The sequence below is a fragment of the Neopsephotus bourkii genome, unplaced genomic scaffold, assembly GCF_033783945.1.
Source record: "Neopsephotus bourkii isolate Nb327-2 ecotype Australia unplaced genomic scaffold, CSIRO-AGI_Nbou_v1 NB_1287, whole genome shotgun sequence".
NCBI classification, from domain to species: domain Eukaryota; kingdom Metazoa; phylum Chordata; class Aves; order Psittaciformes; family Psittacidae; genus Neopsephotus; species Neopsephotus bourkii.
Window position 1 is genome coordinate 2,551,868 of NW_026901771.1, and position 22,423 is coordinate 2,574,290.

Genomic DNA, 22,423 nt, shown 5'->3' on the forward strand with positions numbered 1-22,423 from the left:
TCTGAACTTCAATAGGATCTGCAATAAGAATCAACTCAAAGCAACTGGGGGGAGGCAGCTGCTGGGGCCTTGGAGAAGGTTAAAGCGGTGCCTGTGCAGGGCACCCTGAAGCAATTTTCACCTTCATCCTCACTTGTGAGTCTTGTCCTACCCCACGTTTTGGCACATGCAGCCTTCCTGCTCCCCCACTCTGGTAAGCAAGATACCTGAGATTAGCAGTCCCAAGCACCAGTGTTCCTGCACACAGGGGAGGAAAGGTGCCCTTCAGTCTTGTGTTTCACTAGGGAGTTTGTGGATTAAAAAGTCACTTGATGAAAAACGCCATGGCGGGGCAGCAGTTAATCAAACATGTCCTCAAACATGCGCTGCCCCATGGCTATGTAAACCTCTTTTTCCTCTGGTGTCATCTGGGCCACCAGCTCAGGGCGCTGGCTCACTTGGCTGTACGAGTATGGGCGCCCAGCCACCATCACAGTGGGGTCTTCTGCCACCACCTCGAACTCTTCATCCTCATCCTCCTCCTCCAGCCCGTACACTGAGGTGGCTGTTGTGGGAGGGCGGGGAGGGGATTCCTCCTCCGACTCACTTGTCTCACTCTCGGAGTCACTAGCATTGGGACCAGAGAGAGGAGCGCCGCCTCCGACAGTGACTGCTGAGGCAGAAGGTGTCTTCTTCTCGTGGATGAGCAGGGCACGCATCACCTCCTCGTTATCATCCAGAGCTGCCCGGCCCTCCTCACGCTCCTGGAAGGCATCCACATCCCTGCCCCCTGCAAAGAGACACAAAGGAATGATTGTTTCCTCACTGAGATTCTGGGACACAGACCTGAAGGCTTTCTGGACCCGTGTGAATTGCTGCCACTGAGCACGCTCAACCAAGTCACACCTTTGTTCTATGCCAGTTCCTCTGCTCCTTTAAAAGACAAGAGATAGTTATGTTTTTTCTCTCATAACAGCAAAGCAAGTATTGACATTTCGTAGGAGCTGGGAGGCCTGGAGTCACTGTGGCTCCCAGCTGGGAGCCTTGGCCAGGAGCACATGGCAAGAGAAAGCAACAAACACATCATAGGCAGGCACCTGGAAAAGACTCCCCCTCCCATTCCTGAGGTGTCAGCTCGGGTGCCCCTCAGCTGGGCTGATGCACTTTCTGTACTGTGGAGCAGAAAGCAATCTTTGGGTTCTAAATCCAGGCTTCCGGATGCCTGGATCATTTGGGCACCTAATGATGATGCTTGCCAGAGATACAACAAGCACCTCAGTGCTGTTTCACAGGTGAACAAGCACAAGCTCTTTCTTCTTGTTCCTTTGTTTCCAGGTTGTATGACCAGAGCCTGAAGGACTTGCTGTGATGACCAAAATCACAGGGTGCTGCCAGCAGAGACCATAAATACAGATCCAAACCCAGGCCCTGCCCCGCTGAGCTCCCCATCTGTAAGGGTTAATGTGGAGAAGCTGATGAATCCAGGCAGACACAGGGTACATGGAAACCATGTATTATGGAACAACATTCAAAGAACCCATGTCTGGTAAGCCACAGGAAAGGAGTGACCATGAATTCCCTTGGCTTTTAGTGCTAAATGAAAGACTTCCTTAGTTTACCTGTTTCACAGCATTTTTTTCATTCTGTGTTGAAAAGACCCCATAACCAATGCAGACTGCACCCTATAGCAGAGAAAAGCTTGGGCACCACCTGCATGGATGTGCTGAAACCATGGAGGTCCTGCCAAAAAAACGCACCACTAACTTCACTGAACTTGTGTTTTATAGAATCACAGAATGGAAGGGGCCTTAAAGCTCATCCAGTTTCAACCCCTCCCACGGGCAGGGACACCTTCCACTAGAGCAGGTTGCTCCAAGCCCCTGTGTCCAACCTGGCCTTGAACACTGCCAGGGATGGGGCAGCCACAGCTTCTCTGGGCACCCTGTACCAGTGCCTCAGCACCCTCACAGGGAAGAGCTTCTGCCTACATTACCTCAATCCCCCTTCTGCCAGTTTAAAGCCATTCCCCCTTGTCCTGTCACTACATGCCCTTTAAAAAGTCCCTCTCCAGGTTTCTTGTATCCCCTTTAGGCACTGGGAGCTGCTCTAAGGTATCCTCACAGCTTCTCTTCTTCAGGCTGGACAGCTTGTCTTCATAGGGGAGGTGCTGCAGCCCTCTGATCATCTTTGTGGCCTCCTCTGGACTTACTCCAACAGCTCCACATCCCTGTTGTGTTAAGGACACCAGAACTGCACACAGTGCTGCAAGTGAGGTCTCACGAGAGCAGAGTAGAGGGGCAGGATCACCTCCTTTGACCTGCTGGTCACGCTCCTTTTGATGCAGCCCAGGATACGGTTGGCTTTCTGGGCTGCAAGCACACACTGAAGCTGGCTCATGTTCATTTTCTCATTGACCAACACTCCCAACTCCTTCTCCGCAGGGCTGCTCTGAATCTCTTCTCTGCCCAGCCTGTAGCTGTGCCTGGGATTGCTCCCACCCAGGTGTAGGACCTTGCACTTGTCACCGACAAAGATGTCGAACAGGATCAGTCCCAACACTGACCCCCAAGGGACACCACTCATTACCTGTCTCCACCTGGACCTTGAGCTGCTGACCACAACTCTTTGAGTGTGACCATCCAGGTAATTCGTTACCCACCAAGTGATCCATCTGTCAAATCCATGCCCCTCCAGTTCAGAGACAAGGATGTTTTAATGGTAAATAAAGTTGTAGTAATAGGTGATGGCTACATCTTCTAGTATTATTGGGAAAATTCTTCATAGGAAGCGAGAATAAAGGTGTTGTGTTGGCAGCCTTGCGCTCAGCTCACTGCTTGTGACTGCAGAGCATAAGATGCTATTGGACAGCCCCTCCATGAAATTATATCATAGCTCATCACATTGAGAGCTGTTAAGTGACAACAGCCTGAAGCAGCTCCACAAAGTCTGACTTCGTGACTCGGAAGTGGGGCTGTCTCTTGCAAGAACTGTTCCTTCCAGATCCAAGCACTGAATCTTGTCTGTCAGTGGTCCCAAGTTTCCATTCTCCCTGTTTATGTCATCCAAGAGTTGTAGAAATGTGTTACAGCAGCAATTTCAGGCTATTTACAAAAGTGCCTTCTATCATTTTTCAGTAGTGGTGGAGGTTAAGCAGTGATGCCACCATGCTGAAAGAAGATATGGTCCTCCTCCATGTCACTCAGTGGTATCTGAGAAACATTTATGCTGTGTACACCAGAAGTCATGTCAAGAAGCCAATTTAACACTACAGGTGAATTGGTGACTTGAACGTCTCGCAGAGAAATGGGGTGAGAATTCACCGTGGCTGATGAGTAACAACAACATCTGCTACAGACTTCAGGAAGAGCTTGCTCCAATCACCTCACTTGCTTTATTTGGAAAATGTTTTGGGATCCATATGTTTTTGGGATCCAAGGCGTTGCATGTGAACAAGATCATCTGATATCTTCTGAGCATTATTCCACATCCATGTTCTTCACTTCCTCTAGGCCTGTATGCTTCACTTCTCTTCGGAGCACTGCTGTTTCCGAGGTCTCATGCACACCTGTGCAGTTGCCTTTGCCATCTTCCCTTCCAAAGCATAAACATTTTTGGTCTATAATGCTGAAATGACTTGGAATATTGCATCTACTGATTCACTCTTGTAAAAATCATACAAGGTCTCCACTTCCTGTTTTTAGTGGTAAGCTTAAATAGCACGCTTACCAAAGCAGAATGCTTCTGTTGGTGGCTACAGGATCTTGACTATGGTCCATGGACAATCTGAGCCCAACATGAATGAAAATAGAAGCAAAGGTAATGAGGAGCAAACAGAAAGCAATACAGACTCACCTGCCATGGTGACAGACCTTCCTACTGTACTTCCAGAAGCTGTATTTCTGACATGCTCTTCATAGTGTGAGGTGTCCCTGCCCATGGCAGGGGGGTTGGAACTAACTGATCTTAAGGTCCTTTCCAACCCTAACTATTCTATGATCCTATATAAAACACATTTTGAAAACCAACTGCTAAGAAGAAGGCTGGTAGCACAAACCCACTGCTGGTAGCTTTGGTAGGCTTCACAGTCACCGAATGTGACTAAATGTTATTTTTCAGCAGTGACCTAATAAAGAGGCAGCCTTTCAGATGAAGACCTTCATCCGGAAGCAATGAGGTTTCAACATGGAAGACGTTAACAGATAATTAACATCTTAGCAGCCCAGGAACCAGTTTCTGGACAGCTCGGCTTTACTGACCCCAGTTTCAATCCTGGATCTAATAAATCAGGAATTTTTAAGTCTATCTACACATAGGTGCTTTGCATAGCAAAGGGGAGCAGGCAAAATCTGGAGTGTTGGGAACAGCAGCTCTAAACACACAGGGGAACATGGTTTTGACAGCATTCTAAAAGCATCATGTAAGCAAAGCAGTACTTCTGCTCTGTGAATTTTCTTACCGTCTTTGATTTCATCAGGGTCATAAGCCCCCTGCACCGTGCTCTCCCGTAGCCAAATAGGCCTTTCTCTGGCTGGTCTTCCTTCACCTGCAGACCGATTGGTATCTTCCTGGTCCTCCATGTTGATGACAACATTCTGGGTATACAAGTCCTCATATGATGGTCCTTTTGTAGTCCATGCTTCCCGATGGTGTCCACCTGCAAGACCAGCTGCTGTCCCTGAACCAGGACCAGCTGCACGCTCCTTGCTACATAAAGAAATAAAAACAGCATTCAGAACAAGGCCCTCCTCAGCCAGCACTGCAACGCTTAAAACTATGTTCAGTTATGTCCCATAGTCTGCACCAAGAATTTGCATTGTCATTTCCAACATCTGGTGCTAGGAATTTCTACACCAGCTTGCCGATTTGGGGAACTTGGGGATCTCAAGTGGGAAAACCTGCATAAGGCTATGGCAACTTCCACCACAGACACTGAAGAGACAGCACTAAAGCTGCTGATGCACTCATTTAAAAGCAAATATAAAATCCCAGAATGCCCTGAAATAAAAGTCACAGCAGCAGAACACTGTTGAACAGTAATGTGGTATTTGGAAAAGCTGCTTTTTGGCCTTCGTACAGAAACAATATACCATATAAAAAAAGCACTAAAGTTTAAACAAGTCAGATCCCAGAAAGTCAGCATGCTTAGACCTGAGAAGCATTATTAACCACAGTTAAGCCACCATGAAAAACACAGATCAAACCTTTCTTGAATTGTGAGTGACAATGCACATGGTAAGTCACATCTCCTGCATTACAGAGGAGATCTGTACTGTCCACAGACACTGCTTTGGGAGGACCGGGGAGTCCAGGCAGAGAACAAAGATGAGAGGGCACCCTTAAACCAGAGGACTGGCCAAAGGGGTTTTTGTGGTGATGGTGTGTGGGAGGAGGCAAGCCAGAGCTATCTTCATTGTAGAAAAGCTGGAGACAGAAAGGGTATCACTGATGCGAAGGGTACGCAGTCAAAGCCTAGGCCTCCTGTTTTCTGAGAGGAGCTGCAGCCAGCACATTTTCCTCTAGGGTCCCTTCTAGCTCAGGAGACTGATAGAGGAAAGAAACATTCCTGCTTGGATCTGATGGAAAGAGGATGCCAGGTGGAGTACTTTCTGCACAGCGATGGCAAGGAGCACAGGCATTCTGTGGCCTGTGCTGTTACTTGTGCATTGGTAAGGGAAAGCAGCTGAATGGAAACACGCTCCTCTCTGCAGACTGCACCCACCCTCAACCATACTATTTCAGGCACCTGATTGCCAGTGGTGCCTATTGCTTTTCACAGCTAACAGCTCTGCCTGGGCTCTTCCTCTTGTCCAAAGCAAATCTACCAAGGATACTCAGCATCCCTGCCCTGCTGCCAGCTGAGCAGACAGCTCTCATCAGTGAGCATCATTCAATTCCTGCTACCTACCCACCAACCTTTCCTCCAACTGAGAAGCTTAAATAAGGTTGCAGTTGGAGAAGGCTTGAGTAATATGCAGTATTTTAAATGCAGCAAGGGCTTCACCACTGCTTGCTGGGCTAATTCTGCTGAATTGGCAGGGGAAAATATGCAGATAGGTGGTGATTTCTCTTCCCCAGAAAACAATACTGGTGTGTTCAGCCACGGTTTGGATTGAGGGGTACTCACAGCTTCCCAGTAGTGAGCTTGCTGGGGTTTGTTACCAAAATACTCCACGGCACTCATGTTAGCATGTGCCCACACAGTAGCCAGTTCTCTCCTGCAGCCATCCCTGCTAGGAGAGCTTCACAGCCACCTCAAATTTTGGGGCAGAAGTCTCATACACCTGTATTGCTTATATAACCTAAGGAGACACACAGAGACCTTCCTCCCAGGGCATTCTTTCAAGTGTTGTTACCTTTCAGCTCTCCAAGACAGGCATGTGTGTGGTTCTGTGAAAAGCACCTCTCTGCTTCCCACACAATAGATATCTCCAACTAGCATCTCCCTGACGATTTTATGTAATCCACTTTCCTCATAAGATACACAATGCAACTCTCTCCCAGGCTCTCCCTCCCCACGGCTGCAGGGTGACAGCTAAATACTCAGCAGTGCCAGGAGCTGCCTGATAATACCTTTGCACTGAGATCCTTGTAAGTGTGCCTGAAATGGACTTTTTTTCCTATGTGGTATCATTTAGCAGCAAAATGTGAAGTCAGGAACATTTCAGAAGTGAAAGTAATAACTCTAAGAGACACCTACATTACTAATTACTTGAAGCCATCTACTTCAATGTCCCACACTTAGGTGGAACCATCTTGACATGTTCTGTCTACTTTCAGATCCCAGTGAGCTTCCTCTGCACCTTCAGAGACACTGTTGGTTGGAGGGTGCAGTGCTTTAAGACTACACAACCAGGGGAATATTCCTTACTGCAAGAACAGATCTGACTGTTCAGCAGCCCTGTTCCAAAGTATAGATGCAAACACTGTGGATTGGGCACCAGAAAAAGGCCAGTGCCTTGCAGGCTGCACAGAGCAGGTGAGGGGAGTGCACTCTTAAATCTATCTCTCTCTCAGATCCAAGATCTGCTTTTTCTCATCTAGTTCTAGACTTTACATGGCCATCCTGCAATCAGGAACTGTGGCAGCTCAGTGGCCCACATGCAGCTCATTTGTTACCCTCTGGTTGTTTTACCCTTATGGAAATCCCTTCATCAGTGTTCAGCTGCCTTTAAAGGCAACATAAATAATCCCTGGCATAGCTGAGGTATGGCCCACAGAAACCACACGGTGCAGTGGGGAAACGACTTGAAATTTTCATCTGAATCCTGCCCAGACTATTAAGAAAAGGTCTTGCATAACAGGGATAACTCCTTTCGCGCCTTTTCACTTTGCTGCTCTTAAGAGCTTCAACTTCACAACAGAGAACCCATGGCCCTTGATAGCATGACCGCAGCAAATCGATTCTGTGAGGATTTTTGTTATATAAAATCATGGTATTTTGACATAAGAAAATGGAAGGGTTATTAGAATCCATCTATTTTAGAAAACCACACAAAGGGCTCAGGTTAAGCAGGTTTGTTTCGAAGGCTGTGGGGCTAAGTCATGCTCTGTCAAGATTAAGAACATTAATGGCCTCTTATGAAGATTTAAATGATGATCTGCCCAGTTTCCCACAGCAGGTGAATGACAGTTATGCAATGTCAAGGTGGTCGCTTAGGGCTGTAACTCTTCTGAAAGCACGTGAAGGTGCCTGCCTCAGTGCAAAGAGGAGAGACAGGCAATCCGTGACCTTTCCTGCTTGTTTCAGCATCACCGGATGTCAGGTTTGTGAATGATTTCAGACACTCAAGACTCCATAAAAACAGAGAGAATAAATACCCCCTCCCAAAATAAAAATCTCACAGCAGTGTTTTCATGCAATTAGCTGCTTTGAATTAGTAAGTGTTGATAAATAATTGAATCATTGTATGTGCTGAAGCAAGTTGTGCCCAAGTAAGCATTTAAAAAGCTGCCTATTTATTTTGTCATGCTCTGCACAGAGTAATTAATCTTTTACAATGTTTTTTAAGTACTTAAGAGTCAAGTTAGTGGGTGCTGCTATTTAATCATGGGACTGCACCAGGCTTCTGCTGTGCTAATTTCCTGTGCACAGAAGGGAAAGACTTAAGAAATCACTTTCTTTTTGGTTATCCCAGTTCTACTACTTAAACTACAGAAAAGGGTTTTTAAAGCAAAGTCTAGTGATTCAGCTTGGGCATAAAGACTTCCAATACCCTCTGTATCACCAAAGACATGTTGAGTGACCTTGGAAAAACCTCTTCCTCTCTATATTGCTTCTGTTTTTCTATCAGTATGATGAGGAAAACTAGCCACCTTCATGGCTAGAGGAAGACTATGGAGAGACAGAACGTTCATTTCTATATTAATTAAAAACTGTCTAGCCTGAATATCTGAGGAACATTATATCTCAAGGTTAGCCTGAAAGAAAAGAAAGAGCATACTGCCAAGCACCTCAAGGCACCTCAAGGAATGCTTCCCTCATGGTACTTCCCTTCCCCCTCCACGTGTTAAATTAATTTCTTTCTTAAACACAGAGAAGTGCATCACATTTCACCACAGCTGACAAAATTGACAGCTCCCCACATCTTGCTGCATTATTTAAACATCATCTGTTTTTGTACAGCTAGGAATGTTCTGAAAGAAAGTGTCATTCCCCATGGGTAGCAGCATTTAAAAGAGTTTTTGACTATAACATGGCCTCCTCCCAAAAAGTAAGAGGCATATAACAAGGAGAAAGTCAGAAATAAAAAACACCCTTATTACAAGCAATACCTTTAACTAGAATGTTGTTATATGTGTATTCGAAACGCAAAGTATAGAATGCAGTTAACTTAGTTTCAAAAGCTGGTTAGAAGAGAAAGGAATAGATGAAAGGTAAGGGCTTGAAAGAAAGAAGACAGTGCAGATGGCACTTTCAGAGCTTTGCCAAATGGTTGCAATTTCCTTTTCTTAAGTACTGGGCAAGGGTTTAGTGTACATACCAACTGCAGCACACCAAACGGCAGGTCATTTGAGTACTGCACCCCACAAACTACCTGACCAGAGGAACAGTACTTAGCCTTGTCTAGTAAAAAATGGTTATGGCCCTTTGTCTCCTTATAAATCACACATTCCTTGGGGAATCAGTCAGTTGCTTGCATAGCTGGTGCTGAAAAAGTAAGCCCTCAATGCAGGCAAAGGCTGTGCAAGGTTTGGGAAAGCCTCACAGGGCAGACAAATGCAGTACAAGGAAACAGCACAATGAGAGAAGACCAGGTGCATTCCTACCTCTGCTTCAGGGCAGGAATCTCTGTGGGTTCTGGCTCCAGGATTTCATAGGCTAAATTAACGTCTTCTGTCTCACGAAGCAGAGCATAAATGGGCTCAATCTGCTCATTGAATCTTGCCACCAGTGTCCTTGCATCCTTTTTAGGCATTGCCGACTCATCTTCTTCCACTTCAGTCTCGCAGAAAGTACATCGGAAGGTTCCTAAAAGGAAAGAAGTTGCTAAGCACTGGAAGGAAAGCAGCAGGCCTGGCTCTGTACAGCCTTTAGAACAGCAGCACTTTGCTGTTTCCTTGCTAAATAGCTTTTCCCCCCAACAATCTTTCCCCACACACAGTGTACCTGGCTATTACTCTAAGCAGGTGACAAAGCAAGCATTTTGATGCCACCCAGCAATACCCAGCTGGGTACAGTTTCTCACTCTGAAAAGCCCAGATGTGCGGCAGTACCTCTACTGAGACATCTCCTAATCTCAGTCCCTCTTTCTTGATACACATTTTCAATGTTAGCTATGACTGGGCTGTGATAAAAAGCTATACAATATACTCTTAGGAATTTAAGTATTGTCTGTTTCAGGGGCTCGCACTGGTATCTCCCAGGCCCCAAGAACAGGCTAATTTCACAATGAAATAGGGTGCAGTTTCAAACTGCACCAAACAGCCTGCAGTAACTGCTCGTATAACCATTTTCACTCTGTGACTAATGCAAAAAGATGGCTTCTCCTTCTGCTTGAGGGCTAAAACATGCAAAATAGTCATTAATGCAGAGCAGCAACCATAAAAACTTATCCCACCTCACCCCCATACTAACTGACTGAAATTAAGAATGTCAAGATGAGAACTGTGTGAATGGCAGTCAAGACTGGTTTACAGACCTCATCAGGATCCATAAAAACAGGTCAAACATAAAGGTAACTGAAATGGTTCTATGGCAATGCAGTTACAAGAGCCCCTACTGAACTCCTGCACAGGAGGCTTTTCAGTTTCATCGCTCCACCTGTGAGTAGGATGCTTGAGGCAGGACATGCACAGTAGGACCTTACCATATGGCCCACTGTGAGGGGAGCAGCACAGTGTAATGACTTACCCTTGCAAACAGTGGACTGAGAAGGTAACACTGCCTCCTCAGGACACTTACATCCAGAGCAATGCTCACAGGCTTCTCCATTTCTCTTGCTCACGTGTGATTTTTTAATTTATCCATTCTGTGACACCTATGCACATTTAGCATCATCTCTCAATACCCCAGTGAAGACATTTATACCAATAGGGAGCTTGAGGATATGCCATATCAGGGAAATGATAAGCTTATGTCTAAAAATCACAGTAAGTCTCAGTATTGAACCCTGCTATCTCACCAATGCCATGTAGAAACACAGTCAAAAGACTGGGGTTTCCCAGCGTACACAGGGTATGATGTAATGAGACAGGCTGGCAAGCCAGGGCTTCTCGTGTCACGTTTTGCTGCTTACAGAGGTTTGCTAGTCTTGTCATTTAATTTTTCAGGGTACCTCCTCCTCTGCCTGTAATACAGCAATAAAACCAGACCTAACTTCTTCACTGAGGGCCGTGAGGGCTAGACAATGCCTCCTGGAAAACAAGTACCGTTTACGAGAAGAGGTAGATCTGTTGCCTCTCACCACAGTCTGTAGAGATGCAGTTTTTCCTATCTCGGCACCATCTGAAGTGGCTTTTGCTCAGTGTTAGTCATGAATTTATGCAAGCGTGTTGTGTTTGTGCTCTCCCTGTAATATGTACACATTTCCTGCAGCAAACTCTCTTTAGCAAGTTTGTTTTAGCCACATGTAAAAGCTAGAACACCCAACAGCAGCAGTATGCAAAGTACAGGACAAGTGGATAAAGTGCTCTTCTCTCCCATCCAAGCATGAAACACTCTGCTTATATTGTCAGGCTGTAAAAATTGCCCCTACTGATTCAAAACCTGTCAGACTGGCTGTCAGACCAGCAAAAACTGAAGCTGAACCTTGGTCTCCTTAGCCCACCTCTGAGGTTATCATCCGAGTTCCCATAATGGACTCAATGAACAAACACAGGTTAATGAGGAAAACTTCTCTCTTTTTACACCCCCCCAAAAGTCCTGTTACATGTTCCCAAGGCAGCTCAGACTTTTCACACTTCCATCTGTGAACCCCATGAGTATTTGCAAAAGACTGAGATCATAGGGAGAACAGTTCCAATTCAGAGTACCACCAAATCAGAAAGTAAATACAGCTCTAATGAAACAGAACTTCTAAAGCTATCTTAGATAGCCGCAACTTCCACCAGGGCTCTTCATAAGCAAAAGAAGTTACTAGATGAATTATATAAAGAATCTGGGAATGAGTGAAATGACAAGTTTCCTCCATTAACATGCTGGGTTTTTTTTGAGGTGATGCAGCATTTCACAAGACACATATACTATTAGAGAACTGGGAAGTTACTTTGCTGTGACAGATGGCATTTATATGTTGCAAGCCTCTTCTGTTAGACTTTAAGAGGTCACTAAATGTCACCAGAGCTTTTATGACATGGCATATCACACCAGTGGTGACACATGTTCCTTACAGATATGAACTGCATGTGACAAACATAAAGTGGAGGCCCTTCAAAGGCTGAGAATGGCAATGCTCCCATTCCGATGATGTATTTCTTCCTTCAGCCCTTACACAACTGAGTTTTCCACTCAAATATGCTGCATAAACCAGGAAAGTAGATATCCTGGAGCAAGCAGACATGACTCTTTGTTCCATCTTGGAAATACTAATGGAGGGTGCACATATCCCCTCCTCTGCACACATGCTCAGGCACTCAACAGACCTCTTTGGCTGCATGTTAAAAACCACCCATCTGAAAGAGATCTCCTCATCTCCTCCCAGAGTCTCCAGGGGAGACACACTGGTAATCTGGCTCCCCAAGGCATACTAAGATTAAAGCAGCTCAAGTTCTGAAGTATAGGGCCAGGATATTGAGAGGTAATTCCTAATGACTTGATTTCACTTGAGAGAAGGAAAAGGTCAACTGCCCGTATGCATTGGTTGCACGATGACCAACCGTGCGTGCTGCATCTGCTATAATTAACACATTCAACTGGGTAGAGCCCCCTGAATCAGAGCCCAGGTCCTGCTCACATCCTTCTCAAAGGGTTCAAAAGCCTCACCTCCAGCCCAACGAGGTGTCATCCTTCCACTCTGTTCTTTGGGATACTGCCCCAGACTCTCACTAATCTCATACTTATAAACTATTTCATTTTCAACCTTAACTTACTCCTATCCATTTCAAACCTATTTACTGTTGTGCCAAAAACTGGACCTCAGCTCAAGTATCTGCTGATCTGAGCAGTACCTGATTTGAGATGCCTACAAAATGCTTCCTAAAACCTATGCTTCAGAAAAGAGCATGCAGTACTTCCACCAATCTTCTTCCAGGCTGTAGAACTGAGCATCTCAAACAAGTTAGGTGCGACAGCTAATGACAGCCTTTGAAAAGTTTAGCTCAAAATGACTAGTCCAACACCACACAAACTCAGCAGGCCTGGAGGATCACATCATGCTCCTGTGGCTACTACAGCCATTTCCTTCAAGTAATTCCCTGACTCTCACACTCCATGTTTTTCCTTCTGCAGCAAGCCAGACAAAAAGTGCATCATATGGACACAGCTTCTCTCTCACTGAGTGAAGCACATGTTTTGTGTGGAAAAACAGGTATGTTGCAGAGCAAAAGTTACACGATACACAAGCATTCCCTAACCCTGAGTGCTTCATCTGATGTTAAAATGAGAGTATTAAGACCCTGAGGAAAGGACAGGAGTTTCCTCAGTTCCTACCAACAGGAAGCCAGACAAATGCCTCCTGCCACTGATGCAATGCTGACACCAGACCTGGAACCCTCAGTTCTGCACAGGCCTCCACCACTTGACTCAACAAAGAGAAAGTGCAACCTGCTAGTGCTGCAGGGGGAGCAGGATGCCTTGCCAGCTTGCTTGCTTGGCAACAAAGGAAGGATGAGAGGAAAACACCTTGGGTCCTCCTCTAGGTTCTGGAAGAGATGTACTTTGTGGGAATCTGCTAGCCCCAAGCCTGAGGTTTTCTGCCCAGCTCTTCCATCCCAGTTCTGGGCTTCTCCCACTCTGATGATCCTATTCTCCTTGCTAGCAAGTCTTGTCTATCAAATCCTGCTTTCTCGGAGCCTGGGTTTCTCTCACTTCTCAGATTCTGTTCATCCTTCTTTTCCTAGGCTGCTTTTGCCATACTCCACCTCTCCTCATTCCTGTGCCTCTCTGCCCCACAGTCTTTGATCAGCTAATTCTGCTTCTTAATTTGAGCCCTGGTCATTACATCAATTTCCTGTTTCAAGCCAGAGCAATGGAAGCTCTTCTCACAGAACAACCTGCTGTTCAGAACAACAGAATACAGGCAAAGGAATACACATTTCTCCGGTCTCCTCTTCCATCTTCTCATCAGCCCATTCTTCACTGCTGTTTTTTGACTGAATTTTCCTAAGCAATTTAAATTTAGTTGGATGCACAGAATGGGAAGAAAAAACCTCCAAAACCCCTCAGCATAAGTATTTGACAAAGTTTTGAACAGGAAAAAAAACCCAGAGCAATTCCTACACCTGCCCTCCACAAACAATCCGAGCTCATGCAATGGAAATGCTTAGCAACCTAAGTAATAGGGAGTGCTGTCAGTATAAATTAAAATTAACTTCATTTCTCATTGATTTTCAAGATTCACAAGACTGCTTACGACAGCACCTAAAGGCACTTCTCTCCTGAATCGTTAAAGACACAAACAGTTGTCCAAGTGGCTACAACAGACCTGGATCATTAGTTTCCATAACATACTCCACATTAGGATACAAGGACACTCACCTACTAGAAGCAGCAAAACACAAGCGGTTAAATCAAAGCAAAGAAAGTTTTAATGACCTTAATGGACTGAGCTAGTAACAGAGTTAAACCAGTTGATGTTAAGTGGATTAAAGGTAATAAAGATTAAACTGTAGGAGTTGTTGATCTCTTGTGACTCCCAGACTTAAACAGACTTCTCAGCTCTCATTACACCATCCTCACCATCTCAATGAGAAAGCAACCCAGTGTGTCCAAGTGGGAAAAATGCCCCTACCCCACAGAAAGATGAGTCTCCTGTTGATTTTATCAAGTAGCTTTCCCTGGCCCCATCTCTCTTCCCATATTATAGACCTACAGTCCCAAGCACATTTGTATTCACATTTGACTTCCAAAACTCCTGTTGCTTTACGCAAAAAAATAGAGAAATCCATCAATAAAATCTGTCTCCTGAACACCACAGCAATACTGTTATCTCTTACAAGTAATTCAGTGTTCCTACAGAAGCATTAGAAGAGCCAGTGACAGAGCACAGTGTGTTGCATAAAACATAATGCCACATCTCATCTTTCTGAGGCAGGTTTCATGGGCCACTGGATCTCAAGCTCTTGGAGACACTCCATAGCCCAGGGCTGACTGCAGCACTCTGTGACACAGAAAGTGTATGTTTTTGTATTAGTCCTGTTTGGACCAATATCCTGTTTGGAATAGTCCAGAGCAGACACTGTTGTCAGAGCTTCTTATGGTACAAGAACAAACACTGGAACCTGTGTAGGGAATGTCAGCATTTTGGACGCATTTGCCTACCCCTCTTCTGCAATAAAACATCCAGCTTTGCCACTGAAACCCAAAATGCATCAGACGTCATCCCAGTCCAAAAAACTCCAAAAATCAAATTTCTAACTATAGAAAGGATAAAGTACATTGAAACTGAGCTGAGTAACGTTGGTCAGAGACTGTTACAGAGCAAAACCTGAACACGTGGCTGATACCTGAGAGCACAGAACCAAAAAGTACATGGGATGGTGCTGCCCAGAGAAGCTGGTCAGTGCAACGGCTCTAGTTTGAAGCTGAGTATGCAGCACCCCTGTGAAACAAATAGTGATTCTTGCCAGATGAGGCCTTAGCAGACATGAACATGGACAGCTAAATACAGCATCCTGCCCTCAAAACTGACAGCTCTCTTCATAACAAGCTGAGAAAGGATAGCATCTCCTCCACCATTCTCCTCCTGTTCTGAAGAAGTACCACTGGGTACATTAGGATTATGGGCAGGAAGGATAGCAACAACCAATACTAAAGGCTGCGTGACACATCCTGTTATCAGATCCTAGAGTGAAACTTGCTAAAACATCTTTTACATCACATTCTGCCTCAGATGAGTGAGGAGTGTGTGGAATGCACATTTATAAAATGTCAAGAGCAGCAGTTCAGTTAAAAATGGGGCTAGGAATGAACACTGTAACTAATACTGTTATCTGAAGAGAGATTTTCATCTCTTTATGATTTTTTCTGCAGTATCTTAATCCCTAAGAATTCACAAGGGATTTCTGTTATCTACTGTTTACAAACGGGATCAAGACCCAAAAACGGAGGGGGGGGGGGGAGGGAGGGATTTCCTTTTAACTTTATATGCCCCAAATCTAGATTCAGTTTTCCTAGGTCTGTACATATTCTAGCATAAATCCTATTGAGCCAACAGCTGTGAGATCAATACTTCTCAATATTGGACCATAAGGTTTTAAAATGGATTGCTGTGAGTAAGGGAATGAGCAAGGATTGTTCACCTGCAAAGAGGATAAAATCCAGGTCCTTGGATCAGCATTCAACTGTCTAGTCCACATGTCTGACAGGTTTGGGAAGGAATCTCCTAAACTCTACTTACATACTCTCTTGAAGGTTCCAAATCAGCCTTCAAAAAAGGGGTACTCCATGAATTCAGTGCAAAACCCAGTATTTCATCATACAATTCAACACTATTTCATAACACATGCACACCAAAATACAACTCTTAAATTTTCAGGACATGATTTTGAGCCTTAATAACGCTTAAATATTTTTCTTGTTAATATAGATGTTATATATATACTATATATATATGTCTTGTTAATGTAGATGTTAATATTGAATTGCCCATCTGGTATTAAACAAAGAGTAAACATTTCATTTGGGATTAATGTAAATAAGTTTCTTTTCAAAGCTTCTATTATTGTAAAATAGATGTAGCTGACACAGCATTTAAGGGCATTTATGCAGGAGCACTATTTCTGATTCAGATAACGTAACTGTGCCAAACCTGCAACTTACCAACATATGCAAAATGATTAAAACAGTTTGTTTAAAACCAAAACCAAGATGGCAATTTACAACACAAAAGAGAGACAAAGGCACACTCCTAAACACGCAGCAGGATTAGCGAAAGATGAAAGAAATGTATTTTATAACTGCCATTAACCAGTGTCTCACTATAATCAGAAGGAAATTTCACTTAGCCAGTGCATATGTTCATGTAACATTTATTCTCCCTGAGAGCAGTGTGTAAATGTATAAAAACCAAGGGACTGGCAGTCCTGGAAACAGAAGTTCTCTCTGTTCAGCTGCAGAGCAGATTTTACTCAAGCAGTGACATTATCCTGGCCATAATCTGGAAAAACAGTGGTGCTGGAATGTTATTACAGATGGCCACAGTGTCCAGCACTTGTTCTGGACCCTTTTGGCACAAAATGAACCCTGCTGTTAACAATAAAAGTAGGACTTGCTGATACAAAATACCCTTGGCAACACCTTCGAATACGTAAGGACAGCATTTTTCTTCCCTGAAGATTTCAAGCATTTAGGGACAGGGAAACAGAAGGTTTCAGAGGCTTATTCCAGACCCCCTTGTTTCAGACAATGGCAAAAATGAAATACTTCCCACACCTGAGATCCATTTGTTAAACCACACAAGTCTTCTTCTGGAAGAGCTCTATTCTTCTGTTGTCGCTGTCACTTCCAAGTCCCTTTTAGTAACATACAACAGATTCCCTGCAGAGAGATGTTTACAACTCTGGCATACCTACCATGCTACTTGTAACCCAAATAGGCTTCAAATTCAATAGGGGGTGGCTCAGAAATGCCAACAACTGAAACCCTTTACTTTCAAATTCTCTTCAGAGTTAACGTGCAGCAAGAAAAATTCCCTATTGCATAAGCTTCCTCCACAAAGATACTAGGGCCACCAACAGAGAACAATACAGATTAATACCCCAAAAAATAACATGTCATCTTCTCCTTATTATAATAAACTCCAGTTTGAAAAAAGGGTACCCGAAGGAATATGCTGTGGATGCTGAAACGTTGCACTTCATGCAAATCTGTTCGTGTACACACAAGGTATCTATTCAAGAATAAAGAACAAGAATGAAATCCTTGAATCATCGTCCCAAGGCAGTAAGCAGTTGAAAGGCAAACAGGGCAGTGTCAGAAGCATGTGTTTCCATACCACCGCTTCAAGCAGTGGCGAGCCTTGGGATGGCAGCAGCTGGCAGCAGTGAGAAAAAGCAAGGTAGGGTTTTTTCCAGCCTTATTCTCAATGGCACCACACAACACCAATAGGATAAGCTGATCCTCAGTCTGCTTTTCCCTTTTTGTTTTCCAAGAGGCTTTGGAGGCCCCTCACAAGGAACAAAGTAGGTTTTTCAGGTGCTGGGTACTTAAGAACAAAGAGCCTATTATCAAAAGAGATGCCATGTTACCCTCCTTCCTGAAGGTCTGGGATAGCTCACAGGCAACACTCACCAGCTATTTACTACTGTAAGAGATCAAACTCCTAGCCTGCAGTTTTGAAAGGCACCCAGCACTGCAACAATATACATGAGTATGTGTAGAGCATGAGTCCTGCTTTCCAGTTGACTCTTTGCAATTCACATTTCACTGGGAATACAAAGGGCAATGCAAGTTAGCATCTTTAACAAAACTCATCTGTATCTTCAGCTATCCAACAGGTAACAGATCCTCTTCTGAAACTTGGGCACCCACCCTTTGCCTGGAAGTCCCACCTTTTAACTGCTGCCTTAGACAGTGTTTTTATGAATCTATTGAATCTTTTCACATTTCTCACATTTTATCACATAAAGCTTTACTTGTTACCCGCCACAAGAAAACTGGATTATCCATGTATTCTTTTTTGTACCTTTAAAGGTTTTCCTGGATAGTCATGCCACCCTCTGTCCTCTTTTCTCCTTAATACTATGCCATTTAAAAACTCCTTCATGCAAAAATTCATTACTCTCAAAGGAGGCATCTTTCCTCCCTTCCTTGTGAAAACTGGCCATGCCACATGAGACTCCACAAATCAGTCCAGGTAATGCTACCTCTTCTGGTTGGGAAAGGATTTAACAGCCAAGTCAAATCCCACCTGCAGGAAACCCTGTACATAACCCAGCGCTCAGCGCTGTGGCTAGTGCTGGCAGAAGGGAGTGAAGAGAAGTCCAAAGCTCCCTCTAAAGACAGTGAGTGCATTCAGTACCTGACCACCCTTCTTTGCTCTCTGTCCATGCAAGGCCATTAGAGCAACTGGAGTGGCTCTGAAAGCTTGGGTAGTGCTTCGCGGCTGAGCCAGTGACTGGCAGGAAGGACTGCATTTTCTTATTAAACAGAAGAGAGAGCAAATGGAAAGAGGCTCCTTGGGACTCCAAACTGCAGGGTGGTGCCAGAATTGCCATGGAGAGGAAAAAGCTGGCAGTTTCTAAGTAAAAGAGTGACCTGGATGCCAGGAGGTAACCTGGAGCACAAAGGGAAGCTAACACGAGAAAAAGGCAGTGGTGGGGGTGGGAATAACAGGGCACCAGGTGAAATGTGCAGGAGAAATTGCTGAGGCTGCTCAAATGCTGGCCCATGACACCAGGCAGGATCTTGCGTGAAGCCCAGACTGAGGTCTGGGTAGCTCTCACCGACGCTGCTGGCTCAGAGAAAGAAGCAATAGGGTAGATTTATTTACCTCCCAAGAGAACAACTTTATCCCTTTTCTTTTGACTCATGCAACATGAACCATATGTGCCTACATAGGTGAGAGGGACTAAAATGACAGCACAGCCTAGTAAGACAGTTGCAAGTTCCATGGGCACATGTTAAAAACGGTTTCTGCTAACAACCCCTCAAAGGCCAAATTCCCAGCACTCCTACCTCTACTTCCTGCCTTGGAAAGGACGTGCTATTTTCAGTTACTGCTCTTTTTAGAGGAAAAAGCTCTCTCATCACAGGTATCATGGTATAAATGAGTAATGCTCACTGCTGGAGCCAGGCACCTCTACACTAATAGGATTTCTACATAGCCTTTCTTTAAACTGTCCTCTAGCTCCAGCAACTTGATTCCCAAAAGAAACAGTCTGCAAGGGCAAGAACAATAAAATGAACTGGTGCCTGGCATTATTTCACTTACTTAAAAAGTAAGACAGGACATTCCAGGTGCTAGAGATGCGAAATACTGAGTCTGACCTTCCTGCAGTAGCATACAGGAGAACTGATCAGAAACAAAGCCACTGAGACTAGTTTTCCAGTCCAGCCTGACCTATGCATAACAAGAAATAAGCCAGTAAAGTAATTTGTTTTTACATTCTCATCATTTGGAATACCAGCAACAGAAAAGGACTTGTTAGTATCAGGAATATTTTACCAGTGTTCCCAATCTGTTGTTGCAGATTACCCAATAGTGATTTGCCATTTCACTCATGGAACTGTTAAAGAGGGATACTGATGAGGATTATAGTAATGTCAGACAAAGCAATAAAAAGCCTTCCTGACACCTGCAAATTCTGAGAGTCCAGTGGGACCATGTCTCTTTAGGTTATTCTATCTTATTTCTGCTTTAAATTAATTTCCTCTTACTGCTAACACCTCAGGTCAGACCATAGGAAAAATAAGAGCTGAAGAAGTTTAATTCAGCCTTGCCTTGTCTTTTATTCACTGTTACATGCAGACAGAGCCTTCAGATTATTTTCATAGAATCAAATAGTTAGGGTTGAAAAGGACCTTAAGGCCATTTAGTTGCAACCCCCTTCAGGAACACCTCACACTAAACCATGTCATGGCATATTTGCATAGGTAAGCACCTCTTTAACAACGTTCAACCAGCACTGCCATTTTAAAAGAACGCATAAAAGAAGTTTTAAAATATGAACAAATGGCAAATTTTATCCCACCTTTTGTATTTTATAATGTATGTTTGTGAAGTATGTGCTACTTAAGGTAGACTGCACAGACCTGATGGTCTTAGGCAGAAAATACTGTATCACCTGAAACGTCTTTCAAAACAAAAGCATAAGTTCTCCATGACTGCACCCCAGCAAAATGTATCTTTGGACCCCAGACTGAATGTAACAGTGAAAGGAGATGCCATGGCAGCCTGGGCAATAGAAGCCAAAGACACAAAATAAGAAATGTAGTTTAACAAATGTTATTAGGCTAACAAAATAGACTGATAGGTCACCTAAGTGATCAAAATTTACTGTTGATTTCTATTACAAAACAATAACCAAAAATGTACTCCCTATTATAGTTCCTAATTTGATCAAACAAAATTATCTGTTCATTCTCACACTATTTCATCAATCTGTTTAGTCAAGCCAGAAAAAAAAAACCCACAAAGGTAACAAGTATAAACTGCCTTTCAGATTCCTGAAGCATCACAACTCTGGAGTTGTTACCTCTGATCCTGCCTTTCAGCTCAATGGGTTGAGTCAGCATTCACCTAGTCTGTTTTGTGAGTGTACAGAGAATTAACGTTTGTGAAGTGTTCCAAGCACAGCAAGTATCAAGTCCTTTTCTCTGTCACAGACCACAAATCCAAACCAGGCATTATATGTTTCACACTGTAATTACAGCTAGTAATTGTAAAGGTCCTACAGACCTCTTACTTGTTATGTTAGGCATACCTGCAGATATACAAAAGACTGTGAGTGCATTCAAAATAAATTATTAAAACCATTCATGTTTTCTCTTTTTATGTAGTCTTGTCTCCATCAGAAACTTCTCCTACCCTCAAACACAAGTGCTTCTCCAAAAACTCATTTTACAGAGCTGCTTCTCTGCTCTTCCTTCCCTTTTCCCAGGGGAAGCAGTGGCTTCACTGATCATGCGCCGCAACAGTTCCTGATTAATTCTGATAGACAACCAGCAGTTAGCTGGCACGCCATCATCATCGCCCCAGGATGAACAATAATCTCCCTCACCATCTGCTCCCAGATTTATTTTTAACCAGCCATCAGTCCCTCCAGTGCCGCAGTGTGACAGGAACGGCACCCTTCCCCCTGGAATTGGTGTGCTGGGAGGCAGGGGGTAAAGGGGAAATGTCCATGTGTGTGTCCCCAAGCATCACAGTGGATAGGAAATACATGGATGGATAAATGCAGGATCAGAGGAAAGAAAAGAAAAAAATCACTTCTTCACCACAGGGGCAGGCAACTGCCTATTCTCTTTCAGCAGACAGCGGGACTGCCCACTGGTTTTCCAGTTCTTCTGGCAAGTTTGATAACGTTAAATGGTCCAGCGTGGTAGAGTAGGGGGAGGTGACATACACTGACCATATACTGATGGGAATATGAATCCCTGCATTTACTGAGGCCCATGCAAGATTACAGCATTAAAAGCTATTTTGATCACTGCGATTCACCTCTGAAAGTTAAAATTATATGGTATTCACAGCCAGACACTGCCCCAAGCGAGCTGTGCTCCTGTGCCAGTTAGCCTCAACCTATGACATCCCTTGTGTAGCATGAACTTGATTCATTAACTTAGAAGATGAGCACCAAGATGTTACATCAGCATGGGTAGCAAGCTAGGAGCCATGGGAAGGACATAAGAACAGGCTTGATAAAGTCATAAAAGAATGAGAAGGTTAAATTTATAACTGCATGGGCCTGTTGGTTGCCATCACACTTGCTTTCAGGTACAGAAATACAGTCCAGGAGGTGACAGTAACAGTGGCACTGTGGCTATGCCGCTGCTGAGAAGTGCTGGTGTCACCAGCAAACTGCAGGTGGACAATGATATACGTGGAAACTGATGTCATGTTGTAATAGGGACTTACAAACCATGTGGAGCGTAAAGCTTTGTACAGCTGGTAAAATGAACTACACATCTTTGATGTACTGTCAGCAAGATCTGATGATGATCACCCTACAGAAAACAGGGAGCTGTTTAAAGCAGTCTCTGGGATATGGAGAACTGTCAAAATCTCAGAAGGAGAAACACAAAGGGCAGAAAGGAAAGTTCTGAGGGATCTGAGAAATCACAGAAATTGAGAGGGACCTTAGCAGTCCAGTCCCCTCCTCAGACTGAGGTAATCAGACTTGACTG

The 22,423-nt window shown here is 44.2% G+C and overlaps 1 protein-coding gene across 3 annotated transcripts in view; it reads right to left on the reverse strand.

The window, feature by feature from the left end:
- Positions 1-258: 258 nt before the first annotated feature.
- GTF2E1 (general transcription factor IIE subunit 1) overlaps positions 259-22,423 on the reverse strand; it is a 52,344-nt gene continuing 30,179 nt past the window's right edge. For all 3 annotated transcript variants that reach the window (XM_061365415.1, XM_061365414.1, XM_061365416.1), the window contains 3 exons: positions 9,247-9,448; positions 4,436-4,683; positions 259-769 (listed from right to left, as the gene is read on the reverse strand). In XM_061365415.1, the coding sequence (XP_061221399.1) occupies positions 339-769; positions 4,436-4,683; positions 9,247-9,448 (881 nt within the window). In that variant the 3' untranslated portion in view covers positions 259-338. The remainder of the gene's footprint in view (positions 770-4,435; positions 4,684-9,246; positions 9,449-22,423) is intronic.